General features: G+C 50.8%; 1 protein-coding gene across 3 annotated transcripts in view; it reads right to left on the reverse strand.

Annotated features, from left to right (window-relative positions):
• The window catches only part of KBTBD12 (kelch repeat and BTB domain containing 12), a 51,030-nt gene extending 35,699 nt beyond the window's left edge, over window positions 1-15,331 (reverse strand). Inside the window, exons 1-2 of one of the 3 annotated variants that reach the window (XM_010818002.4) lie at window positions 15,270-15,331; window positions 3,592-4,771 (exon numbers count right to left, since the gene is read on the reverse strand). In XM_010818002.4, the coding sequence (XP_010816304.1) occupies window positions 3,592-4,661 (1,070 nt within the window). In that variant the 5' untranslated portion in view covers window positions 4,662-4,771; window positions 15,270-15,331. Of the gene's footprint in view, window positions 1-3,591; window positions 4,772-14,696 lie in introns of those variants that run through there. The other 2 variants (XM_005223171.5, NM_001192448.3) reach the window with 2 other exon arrangements.
• Between the last annotated feature and the right edge of the window lie 216 nt (window positions 15,332-15,547).

Genomic DNA, 15,547 nt, shown 5'->3' on the forward strand with positions numbered 1-15,547 from the left:
CGGGAGACGACTGTCCTCAGCTGCTTGTCTACCAAAGCGTGAGAGACGAAAGAGATGGGAGGTGTACTTTTAAAACAGAAACAACCGACCACAGTGCGAATAATCCACTCCCTCTCTTAAGTCGAGAAGAAGAGTGTCTGCGTGGAGGTCTGTGAACTACAGAGTGGAGGCGAACTGAAGAGCGTCTAAAGACGAACACTCAGGACGAGGGCGCGACACAGCGGAGATGCAGACACGCTCACGTGCATCACAAGCCTCTGCGAGGCCCACACCGTTTCTGCCCTTTGTTGTGCCTATCTTTGCATGAAATGTTCCCTTGGTGAGATGGGAACACCAGACCACCTGACCTGCCTCCTGAGAAACCTGCATGCAGGTCAGGAAGCAACAGTTAGAACTGGACATGGAACAACAGACTGGTTCCAAATAGGGAAAGAAGTACGTCAAGGCTGTATATCGTCACCCTGCTTATCTAACTTCTATGCAGAGTACATCATGAGAAATGCTGGACTGGAAGAAGCACAAGCTGGAATCAAGATTGCCGGGAGAAATATCAATCACCTCAGATATGCAGATGACACCACCCTTATGGCAGAAAGTGAAGAGGAACTAAAGAGCCTCTTGATGAAAGTGAAAGAGGAGAGTGAAAAAGTTGGCTTAAAGCTCAACATTCAAAAAACAAAGATCAAGGCATCCGGTCCTATCACTTCATGGGAAATAGGTGGGGAAACAATGGAAACAGTGACAGACTTTATTTTCTTGGCCTCAAAATCACTGTGAACAGTGACTGCAGCCATGAAATTAAAAGACACTTGCTCCTTAGAAGAAAAGCTATGATCAACATAGACAGTGTATTAAAAGGCAGAGACAGTTACTTTGCCAACAAACATCCATATAGTCAAGGCTATGGTTTTTCCAGTGGTCATGTATGGATGTGAGAGTTGGACTATAAAGAAGGCTGAGCACCAAAGAACTGATGCTTTTGAACTGTGGTGTGGAGAAGACTCTTGAGAGTCCCTTGGACTGCAAGGCAATTTAACCAGTCCATCCTAAAGGAAATCAGTCCTGAATATTCATTGGAAGGACTGATGCTGAAGCTCCAGTACTTTGGCCACCTGATGCAAAGAACTGACCCACTGGAAAAGACCCTGATGCTGGGAAAGGTTAAAGGCAAAGGAGAAGGGGATGATGTAGGTTGAGACGGTTGGATGGCATCACTGGCTCAATGGACATGAGTTTGAGCAAGCTCCAGGAGTTGGCAACGGACCGGGAGACCTGTCATGCTGCAGTCCATGGGGCTGCAGATTTGGACACCACTGATTGACTAAACAAAAACAACAAATCGCAAACCTGGCGCTGACGTGCCCTTAGGGAGCACTGTAAGACCCTAACGATGCACACAGCACTGGGAACCTCATTCAAACCCCAAGCAGCACTTCTGACAATGACAAGGGTCCATCTAGTCAAAGCTATGGTTTTTCCAGTAGGCATGCACGGATGTGAGAGTTGGACCGTAAAGAAAGCTGAGCACCAAAGAATCAATGCTTTCAAACTGTGGTGTTAGAGAAGACTCTTGGGAGTCCCTGGACTGCAAGGGGATCCACCCAGTCAATCGTAAAAGAAATCAACCCTGAATATGCCATTGAGGGACTGATGCTGAAGCTGAAGCTCAAATACTTTGGCCACCTGATGCGAAGAGCTGACTCATTAGAAAAGACCCTGTTGCTGGGAAAGATTGAAGGCAGGAGGAGAAAGAGGCAGGAGAGGATGAGACGGTTGGATACCATCAGTGACTCAATGGACACGAGTGTGAGCAAGCTCCGGGAGTTGGTGAAGGACAGGGGAGCCTGGTGTGCTGCAGTCCACGGGGTCACAAGGAGACACGATGCAGCAACGGAGCAGCAATACCAGCAAACGCTTCTGATTATCTCTCTATTCGCCTTGCTGACAGTTTCATCCCTGGGGGAAGAAACTGATGCTTCACTTGTCGAAACTTCACTTCGCTTTTCGAAACTGATGCTTCACTTCTGCCCAACGTGGGAGAGCCTGTGGGTCACACGAAACAGGGTGAGTTCAAGACAGAGAGGAAAAGGAACGCAGGGTGCGTAGTTAGACGAAGAGAGAGTGGGGTTTTGAAGACAGTTACAAGGTGAGACATTTAAGGATCAAAACACAGACTTTGAGAGGATCTGAGATGGTAAAGAATGAACTCTGATGGCAGAACTGCAGCTCTTTGAGGAAGAAAGCAGAGACCAAAAGAACCTGAGGCTCCAAGGGGAGAAGCAACAGGAAGCGAGTGTCAGGGACCCAGAGACTCCCCCAGGAGACCCAGGTCCCCTTTCCCCAGGGACCTCGGGTCCGAACCTGCCCCCACTCTGTCGCTGTGGGCAGAGGCCAGAGGGGCAGTCATTGCCTGGGGTTTCCATGCCTGCCCCCACTGCTGGGCAGAAGCGACACGCCTTCAACGCGTGCACGTGAGGGGCGCCCGCTGGAGCCTGAAGCGGTCCTGCGACGCGAGGAGATGACAGCTAAAGAGAGACCTCTCCTCTCTCTCTGTCCCCACTCTGCTGTTGAGAAGCACTTCCCGAGTGAAGTCTGAGAACGTCCGGCTCGAGGGCCCCGAGAAGGGACGGTGTGTAAGGAGAGCTCGAGGAGCTGCCTGCACAGTTCTCATTCACCCAGGCCCATCTCAGGGCTGAGCTCCTGCTGTCTCCACGCACAGGCCCTGGACAGACGCGACTGCTAAGCAGACACTCCTCTCCCCCCGCAGTCCCAGGGCGAAGTGCTCTTCGGCTGCCAACGTTGGACAGTATTAGAGGTTTAGGAAGCGGGTGTCAGCCGCTGAGGCGTGTCCGACTCTTTCCGACCCCGTGAACTGTAGCCCCTCAGGCTCATCTGCCCATGGGATTCTCCAGGCAAGAATACTGGAGTGGGCTGCCACTTCCTTCTCCAGGAGGTTTAGGAGAGACCCGCTCATTAAGGGCACAGAATGAAAGCTGACAGGACGCACAGTACATATTGGCCAAGAAACAAATCACTTCTTACTCTGAATTGTGACTGGAGAGTGTCAGCACAAAGGAGTCACTGTTAGTAAATTTTCTTCTTGTTAAAAGTTATATGCAGCTCTTCAAAAGCAAAGCAATTATAGCATATGGATAAACAGTGAAACCTGGATGTAAACAGACAGGAATTGTCACATATACACACTTAACTCACGCAGCTTCATCTGTACCTTCTCAACAATGAAAGTGAAGTGAAAGTTGCTCAGTTGTGTCTGACTCTTGGCGACCCCATGGACCATACAGTCCATGGGACTCTCCAGGCCAGAATACTGGAGGGGGGAGCCTTTCCCTTCTCCAGGGGATCTTCCCAACCCGGGGATGGAACCCAGGTCTCCCGCACCACAGGTGGATTCTTAACAATGAACAGGAGAGGGAAAATAATGTGGATGCTTTCATTATGAATGTTACCTCTATGTCAAATACATGATCGTGAGATAATTCAGAACACATGTGATTTAAAACATGCTCTCCCAGCAGTAACTCCTGCTGCCGGTGTCAAAGCCAGAAATGGAAACAAACGCTGGGTACAAACCTGTAGATTTCAACGCTCTTGCTCTTCTGTCTGGAGAGCTTAGAGGCGCTGGCTTCCCCAGCCACGATGACACTGTTGTCTTCCATGACGACACCGGTACACACGGTGCCCAAACCCTCCCCGTACTTGGGAGACGAGATGAAACAGGTCTTCCGTGACACAGGGTCATAGCAAAAGCTGGCGTCCCCGTAGTTCCTGTGTCTTGACCTGATCCCCGAAGCGTTGGTGCCAATGCACAGCAGGAGACTGGTGGTCTCCATGCCGTAACGAAGACTCAGGGCGTGCGGCTGGGGCGTCTTGATGGCTTTGAACGCGTTCTGAATGAGGTCGATGCAGTTCGCGTCACACAGGAGCACCGTGTTCCTCCTCAGGGCTTGTCTCAGAAAGGAAGGGCTGACCAGTTGCAACCTAACCTGCTTCAAAAGCTCCACGAGGTGCTCCGTGCGTCGGTCCGGGCGATGATTGACCCACCTCAGGACGAGGTCCAGAATGCTCTCCTCTCTGGACACGTTCAGGTCATCCGACTGGATGAGCGTCAGGAGCTGGTGCACCTCCACCTCCAGGATCTCTTCGTGTAAGCTCACCTCGGCAAAGTGCCGGTACAAGTACTTCCTCGACTGATCGGCCAAGTCTTCGGCTCCAATCTGCTTTGCGAAATAATAGATGCCGACACAGTTCGAGGCGTCCATGTGGGCCATCATGTGCTTCTGGCACGCCTGGAAGACGTCCTCCATCTGCATGAAGTAGGCGGCCATGGCCACGGTCTGCACGTTGGCGTTGCTGACCTCCAGAGCCGCGTGGTACATGTAGCGCAGCAACACCGCCACGCTTTCCGCCGTGATGTCATGAAGCACCACCTCCCTCTGGGTGCACTCGAGGAGCCCACACGTAAACATGGCTTTGAAATACGGACTAAAGGCAGCCAGGACCAGCCTGTGGCAGGGGAACGCCTCCCCTTCTGCGATGATCACGACATCAATCATCTCCGCTAAATCTTTCATGCTCTTAATTTTATTCAGTAAATTCAAGCTGTGTTGGTATTTTTCTTTCCCCTCAGACTTGTACTCCATGGGCCCTCTCCATGTCTCCGAGTAGGCCTTCTTTAAATGTAGCTTGATTCTCGAGGGCCTGTTTTCATGTCTGATTACTCACCAAGCAACAGGGATGTCATGAAACATTCCTGAGGGGAAGGAAAGAGGCAGGTTTCTTCTAAGAAAGAGATTCTCTGACATTTAAACATGCAGCATTACTTATAAGCAAACACTCATTCCAAGCAGAGACTTTTTATATTAAGCGCACCACTGGGGGCCTCCCTGGTGGGTCAGCAGTGAAGAACCCAGCTGCCAAGCAGGAGACGCAGGCTCAGTCCCTGGGTCGGGAAGATCCCCTGGAGAAGGAAATGGCAACCCACTCCAGGGTTCTTTACCAGGAAATCCCACAGACAGAGGAGCCTGGAGGGCTACAGTCCACAGGGTCGCAAAGAGTCAGACACGACTTAGTGACCAAACACCACCAAAAAAGACAACTACCGTGGTATCTAAAATCATGGCATTGATTGTAAAAAAAGAAAAAGAAAAACCAATAAATTATTAACCATGAATAATTATTTCTCTAACTAATGGCAGAGATTTTTCTAGGAGGGCTGGAAAGACCTTCCTGCCAAGGTGAATGAAGAGAGAACAGATGGACACCTTTAAAAAAAACTAATTTTACTTGTCTATCTGTGGTGCTGGGTCTCAGTTGCTGGGCGGCTCTCTCCGGCCGCGGGGTGCAGGCCTCCCAGTCCGGGGGTCTCCCGTGCTGCACAGGCTCTAGGACGTGCGGGCTTCAGGGACTGTGGCACATGGGCTTCGTTCCCCCCCGCCCCCGCACCGAGGCGCGTGGAATCTTCCCAGACCGGGGATGGAACCCGTGTCCCCCGCATTGGCAGGCAGACTCAACCACCGGACCAGCACGGAGTCAAGATGGGCACCTTTTGTGTGTCCACTTCCTGTTACCAAATTCAGCTGACCCTCAGGGGGAGGACCGGCCTCATCAGGAGACAGTCTCTCTGTGGAGATGCAACCCCACCACCCCAGAGGTTACACGCGCCGTCCCCCAAAACGCACCCAGATGCGATCACGGCCAGTCTGCAAAACCACAAGGGGGCATGCAGGCTGGCTGGAAAAGCAGTCCACTAAAATTCTGCTCAGACTTTGCCATGGAGTAAATACTGCACAACAGGGCTTGGGAAAGCAGAGCACAGCCAAGCGTCTGTCGATGTGAGAACTCAGAGCACTTGAAACTTACAACTAAATCGTCCTAAACTTACAAAACGCACAAGAGTCACCCCCTTTCTCTGACTCTGACTTTGCCATGGAGTAAATACTTCACAACAGGGCTTGGGAAAGCAGAGCACAGCCAAGCGTCTGTCAATGTGAGAACTCAGAGCACTTGAAACTTACGACTAAATCGTCCTAAACTTACAAAACCCACAAGAGTCACCCCCTTTCTCTGACCCTCCCTTGGCTCTTCCCTATCTCCCAGAGGCAGAGGTGGAATTACTTCTTGCCTGAAAAGGCACAAGTCTAATTAAAAATTTCTTTAAGCTTGTCTCAGCTTCACCTTCCCCTGGGGAACGGAAGCTAATTAGCCATTTTGCTCTAAAGGACATTCCCAGAGTCGGAAGCCCTGGATGGGAGGAGTGGATCTCCAGCCTCTGTCACCCCGTCCAGGTGTATCGTGGCCAGCGTTGCACACAGCAAGAATTAACATCGATGGCAGAAAAGTCAGCGAGGAGCTGAGAAAGAAGGGGCGGTGACAATTTCAACACCGCGAAAGCAGAATCTGTCAGCTGTAAAGGTTATAAACTTTCTAAATTTCTGTAATCCGGTAAAGCGTTAGAAATCTCATCTGTCTCAATGAGACATGGCATGTTTTCGATGTTGAATTAAAGTTCATTTCAGGAAACAAGTGTTAAGCATGAAAGGAATGTTTAATGATATAATAGCAACTGTAAGACCTGAAAAATGACTGCTCAAGGGTGTGGAATCATAGTGACTAGCCAGTCCTAGAATCCGTACACTCGAGGTGAGAATACAGCCCTCCTCGACGGATCTTCTGGCAGCTGATGGCTCAGCTGGATTCTCTGATGGCTCGGTGGTGAAGAGCCTCCCTGCCAACGCATAAGACACGGGTTCGATCCCTGGGTCTGGAAGATCCCCTGGAGGAGAAAACGGCACCCCACTCCGGTCTTCTTGCCTGGGAAACCCCACGGACAGAGGAGCCTGGTGGGTTACAGCCCATGGGGTCACAAAGAGTCAGCTATGACTTAGCGATTAAACAGCAAAAAGGATAGAACAATGGCTCAGCTATATTTCAATAAGTTAAACTTCTTATGTAAGAGTTTTCAGGCTAAAAGTGAACCTTTGCTTTTTGCTTTGTTGTAGATTTTTACAAAGAGAATCCAATTACGGGTAATTAGGCAGTCATTCGGAGAAGGCGATGGCACCCCACTCCAGTACTCTTGCCTGGAAAATCCCATGGACGGAGGAGTCTGGTGGGCAGCAGTCCATGGGGTCACTAGAAGTCGGACACGCTGAGCAACTTCACTTTCACTTTTCACTTTCATGCACTGGAGAAGGAAATGGCAACCCACTCCAGTGTTCTTTCCTGGAGAATCCTAGGGACGGGGGAGCCTGGTGGGCTGCCGTCTATGGGGTCGCACAGAGTCGGACACGACTGAAGCGACTTAGCAGCAGCAGGCAGTCATTATCTTTCTGAGCTCTGCTGCAACACATTTTGAGTGGTCTGAACCATATTATGTAGGCTTCTTTATACATAAACACATCAGTCAGCTTTACAGATGACAGCTGTTGCCTCAACCTAAAAAGTGTAAAACCGGTCTTATAAGGAAATAAATGTTTGAAGATTTCCATTCCATGTGCTGATACATAAGACTTTCAGAGGGCACCTACCCCCACAGTGCTAGCAGGCCACGAGCAAGCTTCCCGGAGGCATCACAGGATCTAACGCGATGCAGGCACTTCAGCCTTGGTAACTCCTAAAGCTTATCTGGATGACGCTGGAGGGAACGAGGCACTGGGGGCCCGAGTGTTACGACTGCAGCCTAGGATTTCGTATCTTTCAGGCAGGAACCAAGCCACCCTTGTTGAACCTTTTGGCTTAGGACTAGTTTCATAAAAACAGAAGTGGCATTCGTTTCAAAGAGCTTAAAAACAGATTCCTTGGTCCCTGATGGACGGGTTTCCTGTTTCTAAACCTCTATCTTGTTTATTTATGCATTTGGCTGTGCCACTGCGGAACGTGGGTGCTTTGACCTTCAGGTGGCATGCGAACCCTTAGTTGCGACGTGTGGGGTCCAGTTCGTGGCCTGGGGGTGGAACCGGGACCCCCTGCACTGGGACCGCTGAGTCTCACCATCAGACCAGTCTTCTTGATAAACACGTCACGGGTAACGTCTTACACGCAGCTCTGTCCGCACAGTGCCGGCGTTCCCTCAGCACCCAGCCTGCCTCCCTTGGGGCAGGGCAGGTGGACTCCCCACAACGGCCCTCGCCCTGAGGCTGCTTCAGGGGCTGGCGGGACCCTGAGCCTGGCCTGACTGCAGTGACGCTCAGCCTCTGGTGCAGTGGTCGGGGGAGCGTCCGCGTGCTACACAGATCAGGGGTCTGACCCTCTGCACGCTGTGCCCACAGCCGGCACGAGGACAGAGCCAGGACAGGAAAGGCGGCGGTGCTTCAGACATGCCTCGTGTCTGGACGTTTCAGTTCAGAGGGAGATGCTGCTCCTTCCACGTCTGAGCAGGCTTGAGTTGGTGGGTGCTGTCGTTGGCACTCAGAAGGCCTCACCATCACAAGTGGCATATGCGTGAGCATGAGACAATGTTGCATAAGGAACTGCAAGTACATAGTTTTCAGTTTCACTGGAGCAAAAGAACTGGAGAAATTTCCAATGTTGCTCATTTCTCCTTGATAGAAGGCGGAAAGCACTAAGTCAACTCTTTTGAATTTACCTCTTCACATTCAGTGACCACAGCATCTTATAACCAGAGGAACTGAGTCTTGAACCCAGACTCCAGAGCCTGCCCTCTTAATCAGCCCTCTAACGTAAGCACCCGACTAGCGCCGGAGAGGAAGGCTCAGGCTTCGTGGGATTTCTGTCTGAGTTCAGCGCTGCCGTGTAATGCAGGGGTTCAGTTCAGTTCAGTTCAGTCACGCAGTCGTGTCCGACTCTTTGGGACCCCATGAACCGCTGCACACTAGGCCTCCCTGTCCATCACCAGCTCCCGGAGTTCACTCAAACCCATGTCCATCGAGTCAGTGATGCCATCTAGCCATGTCATCCTCTGTCGTCCTCTTCTCCTCCTGCCCCCAATCCCTCCCAGCATCAGAGTCTTTTCCAATGAGTCAACTCTTCGCATGAGGTGGCCGAAGTATTGGAGTTTCAGCTTCACCATCAGTCCTTCCAATGAACACCCAGGACTGATCTCCTTTAGAATGGACTGGTTGGACCTCCTTGCAGTCCAAGGGATTCTCAAGAGTCTTCTCCAACAACACAGTTCAAAAGCATTAATTCTTCGGCCCTCAGCTTTCTTTATGGTCCAACTCTCACATCCATACATGACCACTGGAAAAACCGTAGCCTTGATTAGACAGACCTTTGTTGACAAAATAGTCTCTCTGCTTTTTAATATGCTGTCTAGGCTGGTCATACCTTTCCTTCTAAGGAGTAAGCCTCTTTTAATTTCATGGCTGCAATCACCATCTGCAGTGATTTTGGAGCCCAGAAAAATAAAGTCAGCCACTGTTTCCACTGTTTCCCCATCTATTTGCCATGAAGTGATGGGACCGGACGGAGAAGGCGATGGCACCCCACTCCAGTACTCATGCCTGGAAAATCCTATGGGTGGAGGAGCCTGGTAGGCTGCAGTCCATGGGGTCGTGGAGAGTCAGACACGACTGAGTGACTTCACTTTCACTTTTCACTTTCACGCATTGGAGAAGGCAATGGCAACCCACTCCAGTGTTCTTGCCTGGAGAATCCCAGGGACAGGGGAGCCTGGTGGGCTGCCGTCTATGGGGCTGCACAGAGCTGGACACGACTGAAGCAACTTAGCAGTAGCAGTAGCAGATGGGACCAGATGCCATGATCTTAGTTTTCTGAATGTTGAACTTTAGGCCAGCTTCTTCACTCTCCTCTTTCACCTTCATCAAGAGGCTCTCTAGTTCCTCTTCCCTTTCTGCCATAAGGGTGGGGTCGTCTGCACACCTGGGGCTGCTGCAGGGGCAGCCACAGACAGTGTGTAACAGATGAGCACCGCTCTGTGCCAGAAATAAATGTTTTACAGACACGGAAACTTACATTTCGTACATTTTCACATCATGAAGTATTCTTCTTCTTTTGGTTTTAAAAAGCCATTTAAAATGATGACATTCATTCTGAGCTCGTGGGCGACACAAAACAGGCAGCAGGACAACAAGCCTGTGCTGCTGTCGGAGGAAACCCGCCGCCCAGACCCTGCCTGGCGCCCGGTCTGCAAGCCTCTGCTTCAGTCCAGCTGGAGAGTTTGAGACGGGGAAGGCTCAGAGTCCTATTTTAAAAAGATCATCTGGTTGTCTCCCCGAGATTCCTGAAGATAAATCAATTTTCTAAATAAATGTTTGCATACAGTTTCTCTGCCCCATACACTGGCTTCAACAACAACAAATAATACTTTTCACATTCGGAAGAAGCATTTATGACTTTTTCAGATGAGCACATATATTTAAGTATCTGTTCCTTCTAACCGAGGGGCTTCCTTGGTGGCTCAGGCAGTAAAGCGTCTGCCTGCAATATGGAAGACCTGGGTTCAATCCCTGGGTTGGGAAGATCCCCTGGAGAAGGAAGTGGCAACCCACTCCAGTGTTCTGGCCTGGAGAATCCCATGGATGGAGGAGCCTGGTGCGCTACGGTCCATGGGGTCACAAAGAGTCAAACACGGCTGAGCCACTTCACTGGTTCACTTTCCTTCCAAACACCTTTTATTTCACTCCTGAAAGCTACTCTAATTGGGATGGATTTACAGACCAAATGACTTTCCTGGTAAGACCCTGGAAAACGCTTGGGCAGTTAAATGCTTCAGTAAGCGTTCCCAGAGTTGTTTCTTGTATGCATAATCTGCATAGAAGACACTGGTATTGCAGACGGGGGCTTTAAAGTGAGGCAGTCCTGGGTCTGGGATTCCCTGGTGGCTCAGACGGTAAAGCATCTGCATGCAGTGTGGGAGACCTGGGTTCGATCCTTGGGTCGGGAAGAGCCCCTGGAGAAGGGAATGGCAACCCCCTCCAGTATTCATGCCTGGACAATTCCATGGACAGAGGAGCCTGGCAGGCTACAGTCCATGGGGTCGCAAAGTGTCGGGCATGACTGAGGGATTCACACACACCCCCCACAATCCTGGGTCTGAGTTGAGCCACTGCTGTCATCCTAGAATGATGGAACCTTTCTGCACGTCAGTTTCTGCATCAGGAAGATGCGGGCGCTGTATATAAATAAAGTATTCACAGCTGGATCAGTCCTTTGGGCCAAGGTGCTCGTGGCGGGGTAGCAGTGTGCCTCAGAGGTGAGGAACTCGGGCTTTCTCTTGGGTTCCTGAGACCTGGGTTCTGCGACCTTGCTGTGCCATTTACAACATGAGCAAGTTTCTTAGCCTCTTTCTGATTCCTGACCTGAGACTAGTGTTGAGAATTATATAAGAATAGTTGGGAGAAATAAATAAGGCCATGCATCTCCCATATGTAATTTGCTTGGTGAAGCTGAATACACCTGTGCAAATAATTTTTGAACAATAAAAATGTTTGGGCTCCTAGACAAACTGCTTGTGGGCACAGACACGGCAGTGACCACAGGTCTCAAGTGAAAGAACGGACAGCGAGTGTGCCTGGGGCTGGGGCACAGAGGGCATTCTCCCTTCATCAGCAAAACAAAACTGTACAAATGTTCTCAATGATATCAATGGGAAGTTATTCTCTGCTCCGATTTATAGAAGACTGAATTGGTGCGCTCATATTAATAGTGCCCATAACAATGGGGAGAAATGAGTAGCAAAGATAAACGTGTCACAAGAATAAAGCCTAATTACTCTGCAAATCCAACATGCAGTTTCACCACGTCCAGATTACTTAGTTTTAAGAAGTGCATTGCTGTAACGTTTAACGGGACATAAAGATGTTAATTTACTTAAACTGCCAGTGTTGTGCTTTTATGATGTTTAGTTTCATAATCTTTATATCAGCTTTAAAGTTGCTCAGTTTGGTTCAGTTGCTCAGTCGTGTCCTACTCTTTGTGACCTCATGGACCGCAGCACGCCAGGCCTCCCTGTCTGTCACCAACTCCAGGAGTTTACTCAGACTCATGTCCATTGAGTTGGTGATGCCATCCAACCCTCTCTGAATAATGATTCATACGTGACCATGCCTCTATATTTTGCTGAAGTCAAAAGTAGTTTAAATTCATAGCAGTACTGTTTGAATTAGCAAAACTTTGGAAAGAGCCTAAATAGCCAATAACGGGAGAACAGATAGACTATAGCATATTCACTCAAGAGAATATTGTACAGTATTTAAAAAGAGCTTGTAGAAGCTGAAGAAAAGAATGAGCTAGGGCTACGTGTATTATTCGTTATGCCTTTTTGCATGTCTTAAATATTGCATAAACTAAGTTTAAAATTAAAATTTGTATTAACATTAGAGAAACTTACAAACTTTGAAGATGTAACCTACATTGTAAACCACATTAGTGTGTATATACAGACAGACAGACAGGATATATACATACATCATGAATCTCCTTTCAAACCTGTCACGCTGTAGGCAACCTAACTTACGAGTCACTGGAAAATCCAAAAGCTTACACCTTCCTTCTCCAGTCTGAATGAGAACTGCCTTGGGAGAAAGGCAGGAACAATGTCTTCCTACATCTGCTTTGGTGGGAAAAGAAGTTACTGGATTCCCAAATTAGTGTATATATATTTCTTCCCCATAGACATGTTCAGTATGTGAGGAGGTTCTAATCTGAAATGATAGAGTTGGTCAACAGCAAAGCCTTGAATTTTATTGATGAAAAAGACTGACGACCTAAGAAATCACATGGTTAGGCTCCCAGATTCCAGCCTAAAACCCCTTTGAACAAATTTTGGTTGGCAAGCCCAGGAAGGTCAACGTGACCTCAGAAAGTGATGCCTGAGTTCCAGAGTTACCACACAGCCCTTCTGGGAGCTGGTGACTCTGTGCATGAAATCAGTCTCCCCACATTCACAGAACTTATCTCGAGCCTATTTTCCTCAGCACCAGCGCCAGCCAGGCATCAGAAGGCCCTCTCTGAGAGGGCCCTCCCAGCCCTGCCTGCCTCACGGCTGACTTGCCTCCTTGTATTACCAGGCTCTTCGTGACGGTGAACCCCTGGCTGCTCCAGGGCGGTCAGCCTCACATGTTCTTCTCTGTGTCTGCAGTGCCCTTCATCCACTTCCGCCTCAAAAAATGGACCGGCTCTTCAAAATTCAGCCCAGTCATCACTCTCTCAGTGAAGCCTTCAAGGCTCTTCCTTGCTTTTTACCTTGAGCACAGCAGTGACCGCGCTATTGTTCAGTTCAGGTCAGTTGCTCAGTCGTGCCCGACTCTGTGACCCTATGGACTGCAGCACGCCAGGCCTCCCTGTCCATCACCAACTCCCAGAGTTTTCTCAAACTCATGTCCATTGAGTCGGTGATGCCATCCAACCATCTCATCCTGTCGTCCCCTTCTCCTCCTGCCTTCAATCTTTCCCAGCATCAGGGTCTTTTCAAATGAGTCAGCTCTTCCCATCAGGTGGCCAAAGGATTGGAGTTTCAGCTTCAGCATCAGTCCTTCCAATGAACACCCAGGACTGATCTCCTTTAGGATGGACTGGTTGGATCTCCTTGCAGTCCAAGGGACTCTCAGGAGTCTTCTCCATCACAGTTCAAAAGCACTGCTGTTACTGCAATTTATTTATGTATCCACCCTCTTCCCTTTTCACTGGAGATCACAGTGACGGTAGGACTCCGATCTTAACCCTTCTGTATTCTTTTTTAAAAACATTATTTACTTATTTGGCTGTGCTGGGTCTTCGCTGCGTCATGTGGGATCTAGTTCCCTGTCCAGGGATCAAACCTGGGCCCCCTGCATTGGGAGAGCAAACTCACAGCTACCGGGCCACCTGGGTAGTCTCTCCTTTTGTATTATTAACATCTGTCTGTGACATTGCCTGGCACAGAGGAGCTGCTCAACATGGTTTGTGCAATTAAATGAATGCTTTGCTTAGCCCTAAATGACAAGTTCATAGCTTTTATGCATGTTATTAACCAATATCTTGAAGATGTTTTCTTTCTACGTATAAAAGTGGCGCTTGATTCTCTAAGTTGCTATCCCTTTGTCCAAGGCAAGTAAATGTTGCAGAATCATTACCTTGATTTCCCTGCCTACAGCTTGACACACTCTGACATCCAGGTCTCCGGCCCTCAAAATCAGCCCCCAGTCACCGTGTGCTCAGGAATTTGGCCCCGGCCCCTCTTCTTAGGGACCTGAAGCCAGAGATAGCACATTGGCAGCTCACAGACTTTTTTTGGTAACTTGTCAACATGCAAAGCTGACATATTCCAGCATCCGTTGAAAAAAAAAAGGAAGACAGCAACGGGGGCTTCTTAATTTGCATGGCGAGGCCCACCGGCAGGCCTTGGCAACCCCACCTCTTAGACCCGGCTTCCCTGGTGGCTCAGTGGTGAAGAATCTGCCTACAATGCATGAGACCCAGGTTCGATCCCTGGGTCGGGAAAATCCCCTGGAGAAGGGAATGGTGACCCACTCCAGTGTTCTTGCCTGGAGAATCCCATGGACAGAGGAGCCTGGTGGGCTACAGTCCACAGGTTGGGACACGACTGAACGACTGACACACACAGGCACACCTCGGAGACCACTAGCAGGCCTTGAGTAGCCCCCTCCTCAGAGGGGACTTGCCTCCCCCATTCCCCACGCCCCCATCCGGACCTGACCCCGCCCTCATTTCTAACTCCTCCGAGGCTGCTGCTTTTCTCGCCCCTCCAGCCTTACCTTGGTGGCCCCTGGCTTTCCCAACTCGTCTCCAACCTTATTGCTTTTGAGCATCACCGTCTTGTTCAGAGCCTGGCAGAAATGGCTCCGGACCGGCCTGAGTGCACGGAGACTCCCAGGGGTACTGACAACCCTGGATTTACTGCATGGTAATGAACCACACCAGGGCCTCAAGGCCGACCAGGAGGGAGATAAGCTAAAGACGCGTCTCCTTTGCTCCTTCCTTTGCGGCCTCTTTGCTTTCTCCCCGGAGCCTTTAGCTGGCACAGAGCTCCTCAAGAATCCCCCCGGGGTCCAGGCGGGAGGGAGACGCAGGGGGATTAGAATATTCAATTTGCAGTGAGGACTCTGGCCGTGTGCTGTGCCGGCACGTCCTCGGGTTCCAAGGAAGAGCCCGCGACCGGCAGGCGCCCCCGCCCCAGCGCTCACGGGCGGCGAGGAGGGCGCCCCAGGGCCGGGCGGGGCTGCGCGGGGCTGCGCGGGGCTGCCGCGCGCGCGGCGGAGGCGCAGGGCCGGAGGGACCCGGGACGCGCAGGTGGTTCCCCCGCCCCCAGGAGGGTCGCCGCTACTTACGGGGCTGCCCGGCTGGAGGCGCGGCCGCACTCGCTCCGCTGGGGCCGCCGCGATGGCGCCTGACCGGCCGGGCGCCCAACCAATATGGGCCGAGCCGGGCTCCTATAAATAGACGCCGCGGGGAGGGCGCGCGGGGTCCGCGGGCAGGGAACCGACCTGGCAGCTCCGCACGGACAGCTGCTCGCCCTCCGCGCCCGACCCGGGAGCAGGCACCAAGCGCCGTCGTGCGTGCGTACACGCGTGTTGCAGGCGCGCGGGGGCCTCGTGGAGCCTCACGG

Source organism: Bos taurus, chromosome 22 (genome assembly GCF_002263795.3).
Source record: "Bos taurus isolate L1 Dominette 01449 registration number 42190680 breed Hereford chromosome 22, ARS-UCD2.0, whole genome shotgun sequence".
Taxonomy (NCBI): domain Eukaryota; kingdom Metazoa; phylum Chordata; class Mammalia; order Artiodactyla; family Bovidae; genus Bos; species Bos taurus.